This window comes from Vulpes vulpes, chromosome 7 (genome assembly GCF_048418805.1).
Source record: "Vulpes vulpes isolate BD-2025 chromosome 7, VulVul3, whole genome shotgun sequence".
Lineage (NCBI taxonomy): Eukaryota > Metazoa > Chordata > Mammalia > Carnivora > Canidae > Vulpes > Vulpes vulpes.
Window position 1 is genome coordinate 71,888,062 of NC_132786.1, and position 23,307 is coordinate 71,911,368.

At 37.6% G+C, this 23,307-nt stretch overlaps 1 protein-coding gene across 4 annotated transcripts in view; it reads left to right on the forward strand.

The window, feature by feature from the left end:
* Positions 1–950: 950 nt before the first annotated feature.
* The window catches only part of TMEM209 (transmembrane protein 209), a 29,960-nt gene continuing 7,603 nt past the window's right edge, over positions 951–23,307 (forward strand). The window contains exons 1-11 of one of the 4 annotated variants that reach the window (XM_026010829.2): positions 951–1,074; positions 2,005–2,141; positions 2,305–2,363; positions 3,511–3,642; positions 4,108–4,349; positions 6,280–6,481; positions 11,779–11,954; positions 13,284–13,355; positions 16,425–16,521; positions 19,689–19,814; positions 22,277–22,374. In XM_026010829.2, the coding sequence (XP_025866614.1) occupies positions 1,072–1,074; positions 2,005–2,141; positions 2,305–2,363; positions 3,511–3,642; positions 4,108–4,349; positions 6,280–6,481; positions 11,779–11,954; positions 13,284–13,355; positions 16,425–16,521; positions 19,689–19,814; positions 22,277–22,374 (1,344 nt within the window). In that variant the 5' untranslated portion in view covers positions 951–1,071. Of the gene's footprint in view, positions 1,587–2,004; positions 2,142–2,304; positions 2,364–3,510; positions 3,643–4,107; positions 4,350–6,279; positions 6,482–11,778; positions 11,955–13,283; positions 13,356–16,424; positions 16,522–19,688; positions 19,815–22,276; positions 22,375–23,307 lie in introns of all 4 variants that reach the window. The other 3 variants (XM_026010830.2, XM_072764068.1, XM_026010831.2) reach the window with 3 other exon arrangements.

Consider the following 23,307-nt stretch of genomic DNA (forward strand, 5'->3'; position numbering starts at 1 on the left):
GGAAGGCCTCCTGCAGCCTGCCCATCGCACCCTCTCCGGGGCCCCCGCGCCCCACCTCTCCTGCCAGTCTAGTGCATCAGCCTGCTGAGCTCCTCCACACCCTAACCGGGGAGCTGCACTTTTACATCCGAGTGCACATTGTAGGCGTTTGTATTTGTTAAATAAAACCAAATCGAACTCCCCAATGAACTTTTTCCTCGGGATTAGAAGTTCTTCCGAAGAATGTGCAAGAAAAGTAACGATTGGATTTTTTTAAACCTCGAAACCACTAGCAACTCTAACATATTGGGATTTTTCTTCTTACTGCTGCATTCTTATTACAAGGATATTTCAGAATATACATCAGGTCAGAACACTTGTTTTTTTTAAGAAATGCTTTGTCGTCGCTGATGGGTGTCTGGACACATTACTTACATCCTCTTACGATTAGCTACCCTGCATAATAAAATCTGCTTAAAAATGTGAGTCCAAAAATAATAATAAAAAAAATTTAAAAAGTGAGTCCATGGGATCCCTGGGTGGCTCAGTGATTTGTCGCCTGCCTTTGGCCCAGGGCGCGATCCTGGAGTCCCGGGATCAAGTCCCACGTCAGGCTCCCGGTGTGGAGCCTGCCTCTCCCTCTGCCTCTCTGCCTCTCTCTAGATCTATCATGAATAAATAAAATCTTAAAAAAAAAAAAAAAAAGTGAGTCCATAAGTGCGCTAAGTAAGCTAAAATTATATTAATAGATAAAAAATTCAGCTTGTTACAGTTATTACTTTTTACTGCGAGTTCAGAACTTGGTCTGAATTTTTGCTGCCCAGCCTTCTCCCCGCAGAAGAGCGGGAGCCACACACACTAAAGCTGTCTCCCTAAAAAAAATAAAATAAAAAAATAAAAAAATAAAAAAATAAAGCTGTCTCCCTGGTAACGCTCCTAAGCTCTCGTCCCTCCCCCATCCTCCTCTTCTCGCGAGAAGGTTCGTTCTTCCGGTGACTGTAGCCCCGCCAGCCGGTTGCCTTCACTTCCCCGTTTAGCTTCGCGCATGTGCAGTAGAGAGTGGCGCGAGCCCGCGGCTTCCGGCCGAGCAACATGGTGCGTTTTCGGGGTCATCTTTGTGCTTCCTGGACGCGGAGCCCGTGCGGGCCGTGGGATTTCCGCGACCGTGGATCTGTCGGGGGTTCAGCCAGAGGGCGTGGTGTGTGTGGCCAGGCCTCCCACCAGCTGTAGCGGAAAGGACAAAAGCAATAGGGGCTGCTAAAGTTTGTGCTGGGAGACCCAGGGAGGGAAGCTCTGGGGACTGGGAAGTTGGACGCGCGGACCGGGAGGCGGGAAGAGGGCTGCTCTGCGCTCTACAAGTCTCACCTCCAGATACGGAAGAGGCTTCTGTTTGAGATGAGGCCTGGCGAAACAAGGGAAATAGAAATCCCACGTGGACGCAAGCGGCACACTCCCCAGTCGCGTCAACCCTCCTCACCTTGCGTGTTCACCCTTACAAAACTTGAATCCTTACACTTTATCAGCAACAAACAGGGTCTCGGGCCTGCGACGACCCGAGTGCAGAGTTGCTGACGATCGTAGACAGTTCATGTTCTCTGCGTGAAGATGTAAGAGGAGAGTCTTTAATGGCTTCTAGCTAATAGGGAGTACTTCTCTCAAAGCTCCGTATTTTGAGTTTCTTAAATGAGCCCTTGGGCTAGTCCTTGTGACATATGCCAAAAGCACAATACGGAATAATTGCAGATACAGTCACCATCCTTTACATACAAGATAAGACATTTTTATTCATTGAAGTATTGTTCTCTGAAAAGCCAGTTCTCTGTTGATTCCAATATGGTGCCAATACAGTTATAACTTAGCATTCTCTCTTCAGAGAATAATAAAATGCAAACAATTTTGGAAAGATTTTAAAAATATGGGAAAATGTGCAGTTTTTAGTTACTGTGATAAAGGACACAAGTTTGATTTACTAAATGGAGAAGTGGTTTCTTTTCGTTAATTCCTGTGCTTTTTGTTTTTGAATAGATGCAAGGGGAGACAAATCCTAGTGCTTCCCTTATTGACAGAACCATCAAGATGAGAAAAGAAACAGAAGCTAAGAAAGTGGTTTTAGCCTGGGGACTCCTAAATGTATCTATGGCTGGAATGATATATACTGAAATGTAAGTTAATTAGCCAAAAGAAAAAAAAAAAGTGAAACTTACAGAGCCATGGTTGGTCGATTCTACAGATTTGGGTGTTTGTTTTGCTTTGGGGTGTTTGTTTTTGTTGTTTGTTTTTTTGTTTTTAAAGATTTTGAAAAGCCTTTTTTGTAATTTGTTTCAGGACTGGAAAATTGATTAGTTCATATTATAATGTGACATACTGGCCCCTCTGGTACATTGGTAAGTAATTAATATTACTATGATTTAGATTTGCTGCCAGTGAAAAACTCCATTCACGTTTAACTCAACTTAGTATTCATTCCTTCATTCCATAAATAATCAAGTGTGTACTATGTCCCAAAAACTGAGAGTATAGCAGGAAGGGAACAAGGTCCCTGCCCTCATGGAAAGAACACTCTAGTAAAGAAGACAAATTAAAAGTGCAATTCCAGGTAATCATTGGTGTTCTGTGATGAAAAACATTGTTTGGTGGTGATGATTTGTATTTGTTATTCTCTCCGAAATGCCTTCCCTACTTCCCTCCCATTTCTCCTTTCAAGAATAACGAGATTTCTTCATTGATGCCTTCCTCCGTTTCCTTGTTCCTTCCTCTTCTCTGTCTGTTTCTCCTCTTCAGTACTCCTGGGGTCTGAAGAGTCTTTATGGCCATTAACGTAAGTTCCATAGTTTAATATACACATTACTCTGGAATCTGTGTTAGGGAGGTGGTGTGGCAAGTAACTAAGCACGAGTTTTTAAGTCTATAATCATGGCTTCGGTAACTGTGTGCTATCGCAAAAGTCACTTCTCTAGTCCAGTGAAGTTGAAAATGTTTATTGTACAAGGTTGTAAGGACTAATGATAATATATTTTTTTAAGATTAAAAAAAATTGGGGGGACACCTGGGTGGCTCAGTGGTTGAGCATCTGCCTTTAGCTCAGGGCGTGATCCTGGAGTCCCGGGACCAAGTCCCACATTGGGCTCCTTGCATGGAGCCTGGTTCTTTCTCTGCCTGTGTCTCTGCCTCTCTCTCTGTGTGTGTCTCTCATGAGTAAATAAATAAAATCTTAAAAAAAAAAAAAGATTATTCTTTTATTTTTTTATTTTTAAGTAATCTCTAAACCTACCATGGGGCTCAAACTCACAACCGGGCCACCCAGGTGCCCCAATAACATTTTGAAAATCACTAGTAAATGCCCTATAATAGACTTTTATGTAATAAACATTATGTATAATATAAATTCATTAAATGGTAACTGTTATGAGGAATAAGAAGATAGTTTTCAATTTTGTTGTTAACTTACTGAAGTATGAAGAGTTTTGTGCCCTCCCCCCATAAATGTTCTGTCCCCTCTAAAAAAAAATAAAATACATTGTTCTCTTCCAGAGCTTGCCCTTGCATCCCTCTTCAGCCTAAATGCCTTATTTGATTTTTGGAGATATTTCAAATACACTGTGGCACCAACAAGTCTGGTTGTTAGCCCTGGACAGCAAACACTTTTAGGGTTGAAAACAGCTGGTAAGTGTTGTATACATTTTGCAAAGGTGGAAAGGTTGGCAATAAATCTTTCTCAATTTAATTTGCCCTTTTTGTAGACTGAACTGGAAGGGACTTCTAAGGCCATCTGGTTCAATTGTATTAAACAAGTCTATAATAGATTGTCTTAAGACCAATGATTATCATTCCTATTTGTATTAACTGAATGGAAATAATATTTGACAGCCTCATGAAAGTTTGTTCCATTATTTAATTACAATTAAAATTAAATGACTAACTCTTAACTGCATTGAAGCTGATCTCTTACTTTGAAATGGCAAATAACTACTTTGTGTCCTTAGGTAGTAACATGTTATGTAATTTAGCAACCAACTCACTATTGCTTTCTTTTTCTTGAAAAAGATTCAGTTCATTAAATCTATTTTCATAGAATTTTAATTTATACATGCATGCACTTTTATTTATTTATTCTTTCCTTCTTTCTAGTTGTACAGACTACTCCTCCACATGATCTGGCAGCAACCCAGATCCCTCCTTCTCCACCTTCTCCTTCAATTCAGGGTCAGAGTGTATTGAGTTATAGCCCATCTCGTTCACCCAGTACCAGCCCCAAGTTCACCACCAGCTGTATAACTGGATATAGCCCGCAGCTGCAAGGTCTGTCATCAGGTGGCAGCGGTTCCTATAGCCCAGGAGTGACTTACTCTCCCATTAGTGGTTATAATAAGGTAATGAATCTTTTCTCTTGGCCACATTATTTTGGAATTGGGAGCTGCCTTGAAAATCCACAAATGAGTCAAAACTCCTCATTTTCTCACTGAGGGAACTGAGGAATGGTGGGTAATTGACTTGCCCAAATTGCCCATTTATGATCCAAGAGCAGGGGCCCCTGGGTGGCTCAGTGCTTGAGTGTCTGCCTTTGGCTCAGGGCGTGATCCTGGAGTCCTGGGATCAAGCCCTGCAGCAGGCTTCCTGTTGGGAGCCTCTGCCTATTTCTCTGCCTCTCTCTCTCTGTGTCTCTCATGAATAAATAAAATCTTAAAAAAAAAAAAAGAGCCAAGAACAGAACCCAGATCCTGATACCTAGTCAGAAGTTCTTTATACCATGTCCAAAAATGAAAGAAAAAAAAATTCATTTTTGGAAAGATAATGAACTGAGGGTCACCCTCTAGGGTCTTTCTGCAGGGTTTTTCAAACCAGTTGAGACTATGATAATTTTTTACTTTAGTTTTTTAATTTATATTTGCCCTCTTTCTTTGCTTGTTTACGTGAAACTTTTGTATGTCTTTATAAAATGTTAATGCTTTTATCGTGCTGGATTATCTCCTAAGCTACAAAGAGTTGTGTAGTTGAACTTTTGAAGATGGATGCCCCTTTCAAAAGGGATGATTAGAAACCTTCATTCCAATTCCCACAGTAAAGTGGGATGTAGTTCTCATTTTTGGACTTGATAGAAGCAAAATTGATAAATCTGTAATTACCTTTAACAAAATATCTTGTCATTGGAATTTATGCAGCGTGTAGCATTTTCATTTGGCTTCTTTCAGTTAGTTATGTGCATTTAAGTTTTTTCCATGTCTTTTTCGTGGCTTGATAAGTCATTTCTTTATTCTTTTCTTTCTTTCTTTTTTTTTCCTTTCTTTTTATTTATTTATTTATTAAAGATATAATTTATTATTCGTGAGAGACACAGAAAGAGGCAGAGACACAGGCAGAGGGTGAAGCAGGCCCCATGCAGGGAGCCTGATGGTGGGACTTGATCCCAGGACCTCAGGATCATGCCCTGAGCTGAAGGCAGACATTTAACAGCTAAGCCACCCAGGCATCCCTCTTTTTTTTTTTTAAATAGAGAGAATGCATGTGTGCAATTGGGGGGTGGGGTAGGTTGTGGAGGGGAGAGGCAGAAGGAGAGAATATTAAGCAGACTCCACGCCCAGCCTGGAGCCAACTTGGCTCTGTGGGGCTCCATCTCACGACCCTGAGATCACAGTCTGAGCCGAAGTCAAGAGTCAGATGCTTAACCGACTAAACCACCAAGGTGCCCCATAGCTCATTTCTTTTCAACGCTAAGTAATACTCCATTGTCCAGCTGTACCACAATTTATTTACCTATTCACCTACTAAAGGATGTCTTCGTTGCTTCTAAGTTTTGGCAATTATAAATAAAGCTGCCGTAAACGTATGTATACAGATTTTTGTATATTTTCTACTCCTTTGGGTAAATACAAAGGAGTGCAGTTCCAAGGTCATAAGGTAAGTCTAGTTTAGTTTTGTAAGAAACTGCCAAACTGTCTTCCAAAGTGGCTGTATCATTTTGCATTCCTGCCAACAGTGAATGAGGGTCATGTTGCTCCACAACCTCACTAACGTTAGTTGTTGGCATTGTTTTGGATTTTGGCCATTCTAATTGCTGTATTACTTTTTGAAAGTCAAAAACCAAAACAGGGCACCTGAATGGCTCAGTGGTTGAACATCTGCCTGGGGTCCTGGGATCAAGTCCTGCCTCAAGCTCCATACAATGGAGCCTGCTTCTCCCTCTGCCTATGTTTCAGCCTCTCTCTCTGTGTCTCTCATGAATAAATAAAATAAATAAATAAAATCTTAAAAAAAATAAATAAATAAATTTCAATAAAGAAGAAGTTCTTCTATTTTGTGTAGTTGGCAAGCTATAGTCCCTCTCCTTCTTCTCCATACCCTACTACTGTTGGACCAGTGGAGAGCAGTGGATTGAGATCTCGCTACCGTTCTTCACCCACCGTCTATAACTCCCCTACGGACAAAGAAGACTACATGACAGACCTACGAACTTTGGATACTTTTCTTAGAAGTGAAGAAGAGAAACAGCACAGAGTTAAGCTGGGTATGTATATGTATGTTTTTGTTTAGATCTAATTACATTTTTTGGTGTTATTTTATATTATCCTTATTTTTATTATATTGATACCTGTACATAAAGGTTTCTTTTTTACTGATATACCTTGTATAGCTTTTTTTTTTTTACCTTGTATAGCTTGGAAGAGAAATATATTTTGTTTTTATATTTTATATGTTAGAATTAAGCTCACCAAATTTAAGAAGGAAAATATAGCAAAACTGAGAAATCTTGACCTTTCATCTACATTAAGATTGAAAACTTTTTCATATAATGTAAGTAATGCTTTCTATTTAAAAGTTGAGGCAAGGGGGGTCTGGGTAGCTCAGATGGTTAAACGTCTGCCTTCTGCTCAGGTCATGATCCTGGGGTCGTGGGATCAAGCCCTGCGTTGGGCTACCTGCTCAATGGGGAGCCTGCTTCTCCCCCTCCCTCCCCGCCCACTCCCCCCCCCCTCAAGTGAATAAATAAAATCTTTTTTAAAAATAAAAAATAAAATTTAGGCTATAAAGCAGTACATAGTAAAGCTTATTGAAGTGATAATGGTCTCCTTTTGGTCCTTGGGAAGATTGGTGTGGTAGAGAGGAATAAAGGAGAGAGAACGAATTTACTTTAGAAGTGCTGCTGTTTTTCAGAACATTTTTGAACTTGTCTTTAGTTTACTTTGGGAAACAATGTTAGCAAATCTTAATCTATTTGGGGTGGATTTGATTATAACAAAGTCAATTATTTGAAACCAAATTAGGTTATTGAGCCAAGTAATGATTTTTTACCCTCAGGAACTTTCACAGAAAGCACATTAGGTGCTAAAGCATGGCCGCAATGAGGAAGTCAGTTATTGGACCATGGCTCTTTGTGTCACTTGAAATCTCTCCATTGATTTTTAATTTAATTTTGCCTGAAAGTGCCAGAAATGTCAAAGAAACAAATCAATATGATCTTGTTATTTGTTGATGCATGCTTTTTTTCTTCTTGTTAAATTTTGAAATATTTCAAGTTTACTGAAAATTATAGAGTGTAATGCAAAGAACAACCTATGTTGTTTTCTCTACATATCTTTGTCCTATTGATATTTTTTCTGGTTTCCATTTTCATTTATTCTTTGGTCCATAGAAATTATTTAGAAGTGTTGTTATTATTGCTTATAAGTTTTGTTAGTGATTAGTTTTGCTTTTCATTTCCAAACATATGAAATGAAGACTTGGTTATCTTTTATTTTTCCTCTAAGTTAATTGTGCTACAGCTAGAGATTGTGAACTGTACCCTGTTCAATTCTTTGGTATTTCTAAAGACTTGCATTTAGGCCTTCTTTGTGATCACTTTTTAGAAATGGTTCTTGGTATATTGAAAATAATGCATAGTCTCTAACTACTGGGCTCCATATTTGTTCATTGAACCAGACTTCTTTTTTTTTTTTTTTTTAAGATTTTATTTATTTATTTGCGAGAGTGACAGAGCAAGCATGAACAAGGTGGGGGTGGATGGCAGAGGGAGAGGGAGAAGCAGACTCCCCTCTGAGCAGGGAGCTGATGCAGGCTTGATCCCAGGACCCTGGGATCATGACCTGAGCTGAAGGCAGATGCTTAACCACCTGAGCCACCCAGGCGCCCCTGAACCAGACTTCTTGAAGATGTTCTTAAATTCTTTATCTTACTAACCTTCATCCACTCGACCTATTAGTAAAAAAGTACGTTAAAAGCTTCCACTGATTGTCTTGTATTAAATGCCTCCTTATAATTCTGTCAAATTTGCTAAATATATAAGAAATTATGTTGAGTGCATATAAATTTAGGATTGTTAACATCAATTATTCCTTTCATTTTTATCTCCTTAGGCTTTTTGCCTTCCAGTCTGTTTTCTCTGATATTAACACAGCTATACTAATTTTCTTTTGGTTAGTGTTTGCCTAGTATATTTATGTCCATCCCTATACTTCTAGTCCTCTGTAGGTTTTAAATAATTTAGTATTTTGTATAAATTCATTTGTAAATAATAAGTATTTTGTGAGGAGCTACTTTGAGGCTGTATGAATATCCTCTTCCTCATCATATTTGACTTAGCTTTAACATCCTTTTAAGTTTCTTTTCAAAATTGTTACTATGTTGGTTCTCTTAGTGGCTAATTCCATCATTTCTTCTTTATTATTGCCTTTTACATTTTTTTAAACATCTCTTGTGATAAAATATGCATAATATTTACCATTTTAACCATTTTTAAGTTTATAATTCAGTGGTGTTAGGTGCATTCACATTGTTGTGTAACCACCTTTTATACTTATTTGTTGGCATTCTGTTGAGAAATAGAACTTTTTCTTCTCCCCAATGATGTCATTTATTTTGGTGGTTAGATTCTCTCAGATTTGGCTAGTGGGATCCTCTGACTTCTGTTTTATTTGTTGTTGAGCTTTGTAGCACCACAAGATATTTCAGTCTCCCCTTGCACTTTCCCCAGTTAACTAGCTCTGGAGTCAGTGTAGACTGTTTCTCCAGGGGGCCATGATTGCTTTTTAGTGGAGAATGATATTTAGAAATTACTGTCCAGGCTCTGCATATGTCACTGTTGATGGGACATCATTACTCCAGGTCTTCTCAAAAGAAAGCTAGGAATATATGTAGATACACACACACCCCTATATGAATTTCTGTATCTGTCTGTTGATATATATTAAAAACCCTGAGTTCGCACTAATACCTCTAATTGCAGTCCAACTATGCAGTGTTTATTCCAGCATCTTCCCTTTTCATATTTGTAACTCCTTTCTCCAATAGTAAGAAACCAGGCACTCACATTTACTTTCTCTCACACATTTTTTTGCTGACTGGCCACTTCATCCTTCACTAGTTCACACACATCTAAAAACATGAACATTTTCTAACTGTAACATAATTATGATACTTAAGATACTTATCATTCATATTCACATTTCTTCCATTTGACCCAAGTAATGGCCTTTGTAGCCTTTTTTTCTCTTAGTTGTGTAGGATCTAGTCAGGGATCATGTATTGTGTTTAGTTGTCATGCTTCTTTTGTCTTAATATGAAACATTTGTGCTTTTTTGTTTACTTTGTTTTTTATGACGTTTACATTTGAAGAGATCAGCAAATAGTTGTTTTGCAAATTTGGATTTGCATGGTCATTTTTCATTATTAGATTAGATTAGAATCAGTTTATTTTTTAATTTTAATTTTTTAAAGATTTTATTTATTCATGAGAGACACGAGAGAGAGGCAGAGACATTGGCAGAGGTAGAAGCAGGCTCCCTGCGTGGAGCCTGATGCAGGACTTGATCCCAGGACCTTGGGATTACAACCAGAGCCAAAGGCAGATTTTCAACCATTGAGCCACCCAGGTGCTTCTTGAATCAGTTTAAATGTAATTTCTTGGACAAAAACTTTTTTTGGGGGGGGGGGGCTGCTGCAAGAATACAACTTAGATGCCATTAATGCTTGTTTCAACATTAACTGTCAGGAGACACATATCATTTTGTCCCTTTATTGGTAACATTAAATTAGATCACGTGGTCAAGATGATGGCAACCTTAGCTTTTTTCCCTTTGGTAATTAATAAATAATCTGTAGTGTGATACTTTGGGACTTGTGAATCCCATTTCCCCAGTAGAGCCTTTCACCTCATGGTTTTAGCATCCATTAATGGTCCTCTCCCAAATGAGTTAATGCAGTCGTGGTTGCAAAGTGGAGACTTGGTAATACTTTCATTTCTTCCACATTTGGTAGTTTGGCCTTCTTCTGTTTTTCCCCTCACCCCAGTTTGTTTGTTTTAATCAGTTTGCGTTGATGGTTGGTTCTTCCATAAGCAGTGTCTAACCAGCTGTTTAACTCATTGAGTTTTTTATCTATTGTGGGTTTGTTGTTGTTGTGAGTTTTCAAGGTTTTGCTTGGTACTCTTTCAAATAGGCATTATTTGCTTTAGAATCTCATTTTATTCTTATGTTTTCAATTATTTTTCCCATCTCAGTCACATTAAACATAATTTTTTTTAAAGTCTCTGTCTAGTAGTTCAGTTACATAAAGTTCTTAGAGATTAAATACTAATACTTTTGTCTTGTTGATACCTTTGTTGGGAACTGTTTCCTCTTGTGATTTATGTATTTTTGTTTGTTTTTCGTAAGCTCATCTGTGGCAGGGTTTTATCTGTGCTTTTCTATCCTGGGCAAGCTGAATAGAAGCCTTATCTCCTTCTAGCAGTTTTGTGTTTGCCTCTGCCAAGTGCTTAAGGAATATCACTGACTTTGAACTAACTTAGGTAATTTCTGGGCTAGGAGGTTCCTGGACTTCACAGGTAGTATGAATAGGTATTCTAAACCCATGTGAAAATGGATAATTTATAAATCCCTGTATAACCCAAGATAGACAATTTTCCTTGTTACTCCTTGGTGCCAGTGGACGAACTTTTTTTCTTAATCTACCAAAAATGTGGCCCTTTAAGGTTCCTGGCCCTCTGCCAGGTACAGGGGATAGAGATAGGAGAAGGGTCTCAAACCAACTCTACCTCTCCTAGGCCTGCATCCTCATTACAGGCCTCCCACTTGGGTGTGAAATCCAAGCTGATAGGTTTCCCAAAGCCTACAAAATTCTCCAGAGCAGCCACAGCAGCTCACAGGGATGCTAGGGAAAAATAATATTTCCTGCCCTCAAGGAGCTCAAATTCTGTTTGGGTAAAAAGACAAACTATAACCTAAAAGTGTGACAAATACTCTAGTAGAAGCCTCTAGAGGCTTATGTAACTATTAACATTTAGAAATTTAGAGTGTAGTCAGCCGTCTCTTTTAATACAACATAGGAGTTATTACAGGCTCCAAAAACACACGGGGAAGAGTGAATATAGCTGCTGACCCAAAGAGTAGTTTATTAATAGAAAGCTATAGTTGTCCCATTCAGAAAGAGCTACTAAAAATTGAAGCAAGGAACTTCTTTAGCCTATTTATTTCCTGAAAAAAATGTGGTTTTTGTTTGTTTCTTGCTAAAACATTTGAAAGTCTTAGAGATGTAACAAGCTTCATTTTACCAAAAAGCCAAACGCTTTCAACCACTCGGTGTTAACATTATATAGCTCAGGAAATATTCTTTTTTAACTTTAGCACAGGCTAACATATGTTCTCAGAAGAAAAGATAATGTTAGAGAGAAGGAAGGAGAAGAGCCCCATGGGGCTTTGTCTTCTTTGATTGCCATTGCCTGGGTGCCTAGATACCCAGTGTTTGTGAGCTAACTCTGGATGTCAAAATTATTATAGCGCACACTGATGCTCTTTAAATTCATCATTGTAGGGAGTCCAGACTCTACCTCGCCTTCCACCAGTCCTACTTTCTGGAACTACAATCGTTCTATGGGAGATTATGCACAAACTTTAAAGAAGTTTCAGTATCAACTTGCCTGTAGGTCTCAGGCCCCATGTGCTAACAAAGATGAAGCTGACCTCAGTTCTAAACAAGCTGCAGAGGAAGTAAGTGGAAAATAAAAATGACTTAATATTTATGATTGTAGATTGTTAGAAAGTCTCTTCTACTTCTGGAACTTTTCTTTTTCCTTGTAACCTTCACTTTTACTGACTAGAAACATAAATCTGACACACATTAAATAGTGGAAAAGCTCCTATCTAACTTCTTGTACCTAAAGCTGAATTATATTGTATGTTTTATTCCTTGTAATATATAGTTGACATTAGTGTCCTGAATGAAAAACATTTTTTTTCATTCATTTATAAAAAGACATCTCAAGTATCTATTTGTACTTAATATATAAGATTCTTGCTTTTAAAATGCATTTGGGTGGCTCAGCAGTTTAGTGCCGCCTTCAGCCCCGGGTATGGTCCTGGAGACCCAGGATTGAGTCGCATGTCAGGCTCCCTGCATGGAGTCTGCTTCTCCCTCTGCCTGTGTCTCTGCCTCTGTCTCTCTGTGTATCTCTCATGAATAAATGAATAATCTTTATAAATAAATAAACAAATAAATAAATAAATGCAAAAATAAATTAATTAAATTATATGCATTTGGATTTGGGGCACCTGGATGGCTCAGTCGGTTGTGTCCAGCTCTGGATTTCAGCTCAGGTCATGATCTCAGGGTCCTGAGATTGAGCCCCACATTGAGCTCTACACTCAGTAGGGTGTCTGCTTCTCTCTCCTCCTCCCTGTCTCCTTCCACCTCTCCTTTTGCCCATTCCCCCTGCTGTCTCTCTCTCTCAAATAAATAAATCTTTTTTTAAAAATAATAAAAATACACTTGGATTAGAATTTTGAACAGTCTGTAACTTCATCAGTTTAATACCAAATATAAGATTTTTATTTTGTTCATAAAAGCAGGAATATTCTTTAAACATACCAATGTAAGGAATTTTAAAGAGGTATCTGTGCACAAATAGCAACCAAGTAGAAAGTAAGAAATTTAATTGCAGGGATCCCTGGGTGGCGCAGCGGTTTAGTGCCTGCCTTTGGCCCAGGACGTGATCCTGGAGACCCGGGATTGAATCCCACATCGGGCTCCCATGTGCATGGAGCCTGCTTCTCCCTCTGCCTATGTCTCTGCCTCTCTCTCCCTTCTCTCTCTCTGTGACTATCATAAATAAATAGATAAGTAAATAAATAAATAAATAAAATTATGAAAAATATTTGAAATGAGAAATTTAATTGCATATTAATTAGATCAATGCCAATGTTTATGAAGATGTTTTTCAGATTTTTTTTTTCCATGTATTTTGGAAAGTGGAGGAAAGTGACTAATTTCCGGCAAAATTTTTCCTCACTGATTGTTCATTTTAAACATATTTTTAATAGGTTTGGGCAAGAGTGACTATGAATAGACAACTTCTTGATCATATGGATTCATGGACAGCTAAATTCAGAAATGTAAGTTCTGACATTACTGTTTGGACAATACTAGTGCCTCTTTATATGCAAAGTATGTTATTAGAATATCATTTAGAGGTGTTAATTACTACTTAGAATATCAGAATTAATTATTATTAAAATTGCAATATGGATGGCACATATGTAAGGATAAACACATTTATCTTATGGTGTCTGTTTTCACTGGATTTTTTTCCTCTCTCCATATTTAGTAAATCAGTTTATTTTAAGTGGATAAAGGAATAATATATTTAATTAAGATCTTCCCTTGCCCAGTAGCTCGATTTTATTTGCTTCTTCTTTGTTTTGTTTTGTTTTGTTTTGTTTTCAAAGAGCTTTCCTGTCAGAACCTATAACATTCTAGAGATGCGAGGGAAACAAATGATGCCCTTGCCCCTAGAGAACTTTTAAGATACATAAAGTAATATATACTAGAAGTCAGTTCAGAGTATTTCACTTTCTTCAGTTGTTTTGGAGAGGAACTCTCTCTTTGGCCTAGAAGGCCAACTCATCAAGAGCAAGTGAATCAACTCATTTCAACCCTGCCTCCTTCCCACTCTTGGAAGTACCAGTAGGTCCCAAGTGCTGAGGGGTCCACGAGCCCTCCTCCACTCAGGGCTCCACATAGATTCCTGTGGAGGCTGCAGCTTCAACTCTTCCATCTTTCAGCACTCATGCGTCCACTCTACATCTTCTAGAAATCTGTTGAAATCACTTGTACTCCTTTTTAATCTCTTGCTGTAATTTTAATAGAGTATCAAGAGGGAGTGTTGAAAATAGCCTATTTTCTTGAACCAGAAGACTGGATGGCTTTTTTTTTTTTTTTTTTTTTAATTTTTTATTTATTTATGATAGTCACAGAGAGAGAGAGAGAGGCAGAGACACAGGCAGAGGGAGAAGCGGGCTCCATGCACCGGGAGCCCGACATGGGATTCGATCCCGGGTCTCCAGGATCGCGCCCTGGGCTAAAGGCAGGCGCTAAACCGCTGCGCCACCCAGGGATCCCTGGATGGCTTTTTAAACGTAAAAATCTCTCATAGAGGTGAAAGGTATAGCATAGGGTATATAATTCTGAACCTTTAGGTAATTTTGTTACAGCCTAAGAGTGGCTGGCAAGTGGAATGTGTTGAATACATGTTGGAAGAATGAATAAGTGAAATGATGCCCTAGAACTATACTCCCTTTTATTTCTACTTACAGGTTTGAAATACCAAGTTTTTCGGATAAAAAAAAATATGCAGAGAGATGGGCAGGGGGTGGGGGGGTGGGGGGGTAAAAAAAATAAAAAAATATGCATATGCCATATATTTTGTAAAACTACTAGCAGAGTCTGGTTAGCATTCAGTAATCAACCACCTTAATATTTGCAGCATAGCATATAAATGGTTACACTAATAAGTGGGATAAAGTCTGTAAATAGCCTCGTGGGAATTCAGATCTTGCAAATATATTCAATTTGCTTGCTAAATGGATTACCAAAAAACTTTGTTTTATAAAAAGTTTCTTAATTCACAAACTATATAAGGAATTGCATACTTGTATTTCATCTGAACCTTTTTCATCCTTCCATTTTATGGTTAAACAGAAGTAGTAGTTGAAGTTGCCATGAGCACATACATTAAACTCATAACACACAGTTCAAATGTGCTATTTACTTGGGCAATCTTTTCATATCTCAGAATTAGTTTGACATTAGCCATCCAAAGTAGCATTTGAAGTTTCTGGTCCTAAAGTGATACTGTAATAAACTAGTAGATAGTTTATACTAGTATAAACTAGTAGATCTGATATGTATAATAGATCTATTTCCTCATATTGAGGGAACTGGATAAGCCTTCTGAGTTAATCAATTATGTTAGCTTGAAAAACTGTCTTATTAATTACAAAATATTAACATGACATGAAAAACTGTCTGATGGGGCACCTGGGTGACTCAGTCAGTTGGGCTTCTGTCTTTGGCTTAGGTCATGATCCCAGAGTCCCAGGATTGAGCCCTGCATCAGGCTCCTCACTCGGCAGGGAGTCTGCTTTTCCCTCTGACCCTCCCCCATCTCATGCTTTTTCTCTGTCTCTCTGTCTCTCTCTCTCAAATAAAATCTTTAAAAAATATATTTTTAGGGGATCCCTGGATACCTCAGCAGTTTAGCGCCTGCCTTTGGCCCAGGGCTTGGTCCTGGAGTCCTGGATTGAGTCCCACATCGGGATCCCTGCATGGAGCCTGCTTCTCTCTCTGCCTGTCTCTGCCTTTCTCTCTGTGTGTCTCTCATGAATAAATAAAAAAAATATTAAAATATATATATTTTTAAATGATAATTACTATAGAAATGTAAATTGGAAATTATCCTTTTAGCTAAGTATAATAATCATAAAAATTTTAAGAAAAACTTACATGGGGGATCCCTGGGTGGCGCAGCGGTTTGGTACCTGCCTTTGGCCCAGGGCGCGATCCTGGAGACCTGGGATCGAATCCCACATTGGGCTCCCGGTGCATGGAGCCTGCTTCTCCCTCTGCCTGTGTCTCTGCCTCTCTCTCTCTCTCTCTCTCTCTCTGTGACTATCATAAATAAATTAAAAAAAAAAATTAAAAAAAAAAAAAAGAAAAACTGACATGGGATACCTAGGTGGCACAGTCTATTGAGCATCCAACTCAGATTCAGCTCAGATTGTCATCTCAGGGTCATGAGATTAAGCGTGGCGTTGGGCTCCATGCTCAGCACGGAGTCTGCTTGGAATTCTCTCTCCTTCTCCCTCTGCTCCTCCCACTTGTGCTGTCGCTCTCTCAAATGAATAGATCTTAAAAAAGAAAAACTTAATATATAACTGAAATTTTTGTATGTTCTTCAGCAGTATGGAGGCATACATGCTTTAAGAATATAATTAGTTGACTTACACTCTACTAGCTTGTTTACTGAACTCTCTAGACTTCAGTAGCTGCTACTTCATTCTCTTTCACTATACTCTGTTAATATTCAAGTAGAAGACAGTAAAAATATTCTTAGCATTTCATGAAAATAATTGTTTGAGAAATGCTTTAGAATTATGTGTGTAAAATTTTTGCCTCGTTTCTAGTGGATCAATGAGACAATATTAGTGCCATTGGTACAGGAGATCGAGTCTGTCAGCACACAGATGAGACGAATGGGATGTCCTGAGCTTCAGATAGGAGGTATGTGAAAATAGAGCCCAACATTTGATTTTCCTTCAGTGAATCCGCCAAGTAGAAATTTTCTTGTTATACTGGGCTATTTAACAACTTGCCTTGTTATAATAAGAGTTTTATTGAAATAGAATTTACTTACCATATAGTTCGCCCATTTAAAGCCTGCAATTTTGGAGTATCTCACCACCCAAAAAAGAAACTCCACATACTCTGTTTCCTCCATTACTCATCCCTTAGCCTAAGGCAACTACCAGTATAGATAGACCCATTCTGGATACTTCATATAAATGGAATCATACAACCTGTTGTCATTTGTGACTGACTTCTTTCACTTAATACGTTTTCAAGGTTCATCCATGTTGTAACCTTAATCAGTACTTTCTTTTTATTGATCTTTTGTATTTTGTTTACCCACATATCAATTGATTGACATTTGGGTTGTTTTTACTTTTTGGCTATTATGAATAATGCTGCTATAAACAGCTGTATACAGGTGTTTGTGTGGATGTATGTTTTAATTTCTCTAGAAGTAGAGTGGCTGAGCCATATGGTAACTCCATGTTTAACCTTTTGAAGAACAGCCAGACTGTTTTCTAAAGTAGCTGTACCATATTACATTGCTACCAACAGTGTCTGAGGGTTTCACTTTCTCACATCATCACCCATATTTCTCTGTCTTTTTTTTTTTTTTTTTTTTTTTAAGATTTATTTATTTATTCATTCAGAGAGAGCAAGAGAGGCAGAGACACAGGCAGAGGGAGAAGCAGGCCCCATGCAGGAAGCCCGATGCGGGACTCGATCCCAGGTCTCCAGGATCACACCCCAGGCTGCAGGCGGCACTAAACCACTGCACCACTGGGGCTGCCCTCTCTGTCTTTTTTTTATTATAGTTATCCTAATGGGTATGAAACAGTTTCTCATTGTGGTTTTTTTTTTTTTTAAATTTTTATTTATTTATGATAGGAACACAGTGAGAGAGAGAGAGGCAGAGACACAGGCAGAGGGAGAAGCAGGCTCCATGCACCAGGAGCCTGACGTGGGATTCGATCCCGGATCTCCAGGATCGCGCCCTGGGCCAAAGGCAGGCGCCAAACCGCTGCGCCACCCAGGGATCCCTCTCATTGTGGTTTTGATTTGCATTTTCCTTTTGACTACTGATGTTGAGCATCTTTTCATGTGTTTATTGGCCATTCATAATCTTCTTAGGAGAAATGTCTTTTCAGATCCTTTGCCATTTTTAAATTGGATTATTTATCTTTTTTATCATTGAGGTTTCCTTTATATATTCTAGATACAAGTCCCTTATCAGATACTAATTCCAAAGTTGTACAAAGCATAAAGAATGTTTGTAACAATGCTAATTTAAATCACCTATTTTTGGGGACCCCTGGGTGGCTCAGCAGTTTGGCGCCTGCCTTCGGCCCAGGGCGGGATCCTGGAGTCCCAGGATCGAGTCCCACATTGGGCTTCCTGAATGGAGTTGCTTCTCCTCTGTCTGTGTCTCTGTCTCTCTCTCTGTGTGTCTCTCATGAGTAAATAAATAAAATCTTAAAAAAAAAAAAAATCACCTATCTTCAATTCTTACCTACAAAAAATAAAGCTGTTAAGATTCCCTATAATTTGTCTAAAATATATATACCATAACTTATTTAATGTTAAGTAATTAGATTTCAAAATAAATAAGGAATAGTAGTCAACCACCTCTTTTTAGAGAATAAATTTCTCCTTGAAATATTTAAGTGCTTTGGGTTGCACATTACTACTTTCTACTTATATGGGGTGTCTTTTAATCAATATTTATCCTCTGGACTAAGAATAGAATTTTATATCCCAAAGGCATCTATTTATTGAGTATCCAAGAGTTTCATATGTAATTTACAGACCCTCTCATTAACCTTGAAAGCTGTTAATGTCCCATTTAATGGATGAGGCTAAGACACAGAGAGCCTACGTAATTTGCCCAGTGTCACAGAACAGATTTGAGACCAGAGCTCTCTGACTCCGAAATCTAGAATGGTTACTTTCTAGATCTTGGTAATGTTTTTGAACCTGTGCCTGTCCTCTTTGAGCGTTCTTTAAAAGCTATAAAAATAGGTGTCAGGGAGGGGGGAGCTATTAAAATGTGTATTTTCCACAACATTTTACTAGTGTGATGTGCTTTTTAAAAAAAATGGCATTGCTTTGTGACTACAAATGCAATATATATTATGATCATTGTAGAAAGGCTGGAAAGTAGAGACAGAAGTACAGAAAGAAGGGTATTACCCATAATTCTATTTCCAAAGATACCAATTTTAAGTCACAACCAAATATTATTTTTGGTTATGATACTATCTCAATTGTAAGTTATACCATGATTTAAGAACATTAAAGTTTTAAAAGTGTATATTTAGGAGTTGAGGGGAGATGGTACATATATGCATATGTTTTTAAATAAATTGGGGTCATACTGTTTTGTCGCATGTGTAATGTATTTAACCCATCTTTATTATCTGAAATGTAGAGCTTTTTCCCTTTCTGTTAATAATGCTGTGAGTAAATATCATCTTATCTAAATCTTTGTGTACATTTGTAATTATTTTTTAGGGATAATTTATTTGAAGTGGAGTTGTTAGTTCAGTAGGAATAAATACAGCAAGACTTTTGACATATGTAAACCTTTTGAAAAGCTTATACCAGTTTATGCTCTAGCAACCATGTCACATAGAAGAATGCCTTTTCCCTGACATTGAGTATTCCTAGTAAGGTTAGACATTCTGAAATTCCTGTCAGTTTAATTTCTGTGTATAGTTGTCATTCACGATAAGAGAAATCACTGTCATTAAAAGTTCTGCTTGTCAGTGGCATAACAGGCAACTTTTAACTCAACCTGGTTTTGAAAGCTGTCATGTATCTTTTGATACATACCCCACAAAAATATTTTGTGTATTAGTTTTGTCAGAATGGATTTGGCTGCTGCTTTTGGAGTGTGTGTGCATATGGTGTCTGTGTTTATAAATCTGACCACCGTGCCAGAAATGATAAAAAGAAATTGTAAGTAGATAATGCAAGTTGTTAAAACTATTATTGCTCTCATTTATTCCTTTAGCATCTATTGGGGGAAGAGCATTTTAACTTGTTTAAGAGACCTGCATGAAGAATAATCTGTGTCCTGTGTGTTTTATTTTTAACAGAGGCTAGTATTACTAGCTTGAAACAAGCTGCTCTGGTCAAAGCACCTCTCATTCCAACGTTGAATACAATTGTGCAGTATCTAGACCTTACACCAAATCAGGAATACTTGTTTGAAAGGATCAAAGGTAACTAGTAATTTGAAGAAGAAAAAATTTTACCACTTTGAGATTTTATAAATAAAAGTAACAAGCAGGGGTGTCTGGGTAGTTCAGTGGTTAAGCGTCCAACTCTTGGTTTTAGCTCAGGTCAAGATCTCGAGATTGTTGAGATAAGTCCCATGTCAGACTCTGCACTGAGTGTGGAGCCTGTTTAAGATTCTCTCTCTCTGTCTCCCTCTGCCCCTTCCCTCCAACTCCCCCCCCCCCCCATCTCTTTCTCTTTCTTTCAAAAAAGTAACAAGGAAAAACATTTTAAGTATCACTAAGTATCTTATATTTAATAGATATATATTTAATTATGGTTTAATTAAGGCTTATATTTGAACAACTTGTGATTTATATTTCATGTGCTTAAAATGTCAAAATGATATAATTAGCCCTGAATATGTTAATTAATTTTATTCTGTATGGAGAAACAACTATGAGCTACATGGGCTCAAGTAAATATTTCACTCATTTTCTACTCTTTAACTACCAAGAATGGATGCCACTATGACATTCTTTATAGTTTGAGCATGCTGATACTTCTTTCTCTCAATTCTTATCATTCATGTTTAATATGTTACTTCTTTGTATTTCTGTTATATTTGGATTATTTGGAGGAAAATATGATCTTCTGAGGAGACTAATATGAGAATCAGGAAATTTAGCCTCCTTGATATTACCTCTCTGTCTTTATGATTCCCTGGTTTTATTTGAAAAACTGTAAAGTGTTCTCATCACTAAAACAAGTTTTAGAAATAGTATTTCACTCTTCAGATTTATCATAAATTTTAATTTGAAAACATTATGGTGCTCCCCTCTCTCCTTTAGTTTTGGACTAGGGTTCAAGAATAAGCATCTATCATGACTTAAGAAACTTTTTATTGGGCAGTCCGAGTGGCTCAGCGATTTACTGCCGCTTTTGGTCCAGGGTGTGATCCTGGAGATCCAGGATCGAGTCCCACATCGGGCTCCCTGCATGGAGCCTGCTTCTCCCTCTGCCTGTGTCCCTGTCTCTCTCTCTCTCTCTGTCTCTCATGAATAAATAAATAAAATCTTAAAAAAAAAAAACCATCTTTTTATTATAAGGAAAATTCAGATATTGTAAAACTATACAGTATACTCAAGCCTCTTGTACATAGCCCCTGGTCCCTGCAGCCTTTAGTGCCTGGGCATCCCTGGCCCCATCTCTACCCCCATCTGCCTCTTCCCTTCCTGTATTATATATCTTGTTATCTCGTTGTATATGTTGTCACCTCATCTGTAAGTAGCTCTGTATGTGTCTCAATGATTAGGCCTTTTAAAAACAACTTCAGTACAATTGTCACACCTAATTTTTTTTAACGATTTCTTTGTATCATGAAATGTATAGCCTATGTATGAATGTCCAACCATCTCATAAAATGTGTAATTACTTTTTTGGTATTTGAATTGGGATTCATGGTGTGACTGGTTGATGCAGCGTTTTAAGTTCCTTTCAAGCTAAAGGTGTCCTGTCTGTCCTTTTTTTTTTTTCCCTTTGCAACTTATTTGCTGAAAAAAATGGATTGTCCTGTAGAGTTGCGGATTTTACTGATTTATATCCCCATGGAGTATAATTTTACAAGATTCTCTGTATTTCCTATAAATCCAGGTTACAGTTTTTGACAAGATTGCCTGATAGCAGGATATCTATATTTCCAAAAAAATATGTGTGTGTGTGCACATATATGCAAGGTACATAGAAAGTGTTATTATATTCTATATCAAATATACAAAAAAGCTTAAAAGGTGCAGTGAACACTATATAGGCCTTCTAGATTGAATAGTTACCAACATTTCGCTGTCCTTGATTCTCTACATACATACACAGGAACTTTTTATTTCTTTGCTCTGCCATTTGAAATTCAATACAGACATGATTGGTTTTCAGCATGTGAGTTCCTAACAATAAGAACATTCTCCTGCATAACCCCAATACACAACAGACCTTTAAAATTAGCAATATTTCTATAATTTCATCTAATATACAGTTCATATTCAAATTTCCCAATTGTCCAAAGAATGTTACATACCCTTTGTTTTTCCTAACCAGAATAGAGTCTAGGTTCACACATTACCTTATGTTGTTTTATCTTTCTTCGGTCTCTTTCTCTAGAACCACTCTGCCCCACTTTTTTTTCCCCAGACAACATTGACTTTTTTAAGATCACATTTTAGCCCACATTGTGAATTTGTCTGATTCATTCTTTCTTCATGGTAATGTGTAAGTTAATCTTTTATATCTTGTATTGCTTTATGTTTGAGTGTTTTCATCAGGTATTTAAAATGATATGCTTCCCTTATGGTAACCCCTTGGACTTTGGCGACTTTTCTTCTTCCTTCTTCCTTCTTCTCTTTCTTCTCCCTCCTTCTTCTTCCTCCTTCTTTCTTCTTCTTCCTTTTAAATTTCATCTTTGTTGCTCTAGAACTTTCTCAGGGAGGCTGCATGAGTTCATTTCGATGGAATAGAGGTGGAGACTTCAAAGGACGCAAGTGGGATACAGACCTGCCCACTGATTCTGCTGTAAGTCCCTAGTTTTGTTTTTTTCAGTTTAACATTTTTCCACGTTGTTGGATGTACATGCTTTTATTTTTCCATTATAAAAATAAGTGTTGGGTGCCTGGGTGGCTCAGTCAGTTGTCTGCCTTTGGCTTGGGTCATGATCTCAGGGTTCTGGGCTCCAGCCCTGCATTGGACTCCCTGCTCAGCAGAGAGTCTGCTTCTTATTCTCCCTCTGTGTTCTCCCCACCCCTGAAGTAAATAAACAAAATCTTAAAAAAAAAAAAGTATTAAAGAATTTAGAAATTAAGGTAGGAATAAAAATTTTAAATGTTACCAGCATCTTTACCACTGTTAATATTTTGGTATATTTTCTTTTTTCCCCCTTTACTTAGATTGTACTATTTTTTGATATTTTTATCATAGTTGCAGTCATCCCACACATAAAATTTTGTGTTCTTTTTTTTTTTTTTTCTCCACTTTGGAAGTGTTTAAGTATTTTTTTCATTATTACACAACTGTTCTACGTTCGAATTAAAAGTTCAAGAATTATATAGTTTCTGTTTTAAATAGTATTGAAAGGAATATCATGATGCATATTTTTTTCTTAATTGGGATTATGGCTTTAAGAAAGATTGCTAGGGGAGCCTAAGTGGCTCAGTCTGGTTAATTAAGTCTGACTCTTGATTTTGGTTCAGGTAATAATCTCTTCAGGGTCATGAAATCAAGCCCCATATAAGATTCTGGGAGTGGAGCCTGCTTAAAATTCTCTCTCTCCCTCCCCATATGCTCCCCTACTCTAAATTAAAAAAAAAAAAAAAAAAAGATTCCTAGAATTAAGATTGATGAGATCAAAGAGTATAATGTTTGAGCATTTAAGAATTTTTCAAGATCGTGTTCTTTATTTTAAATGTGTAAAAATGAAGTTTCAAATGCTGATACTCAAATTGAGAATAT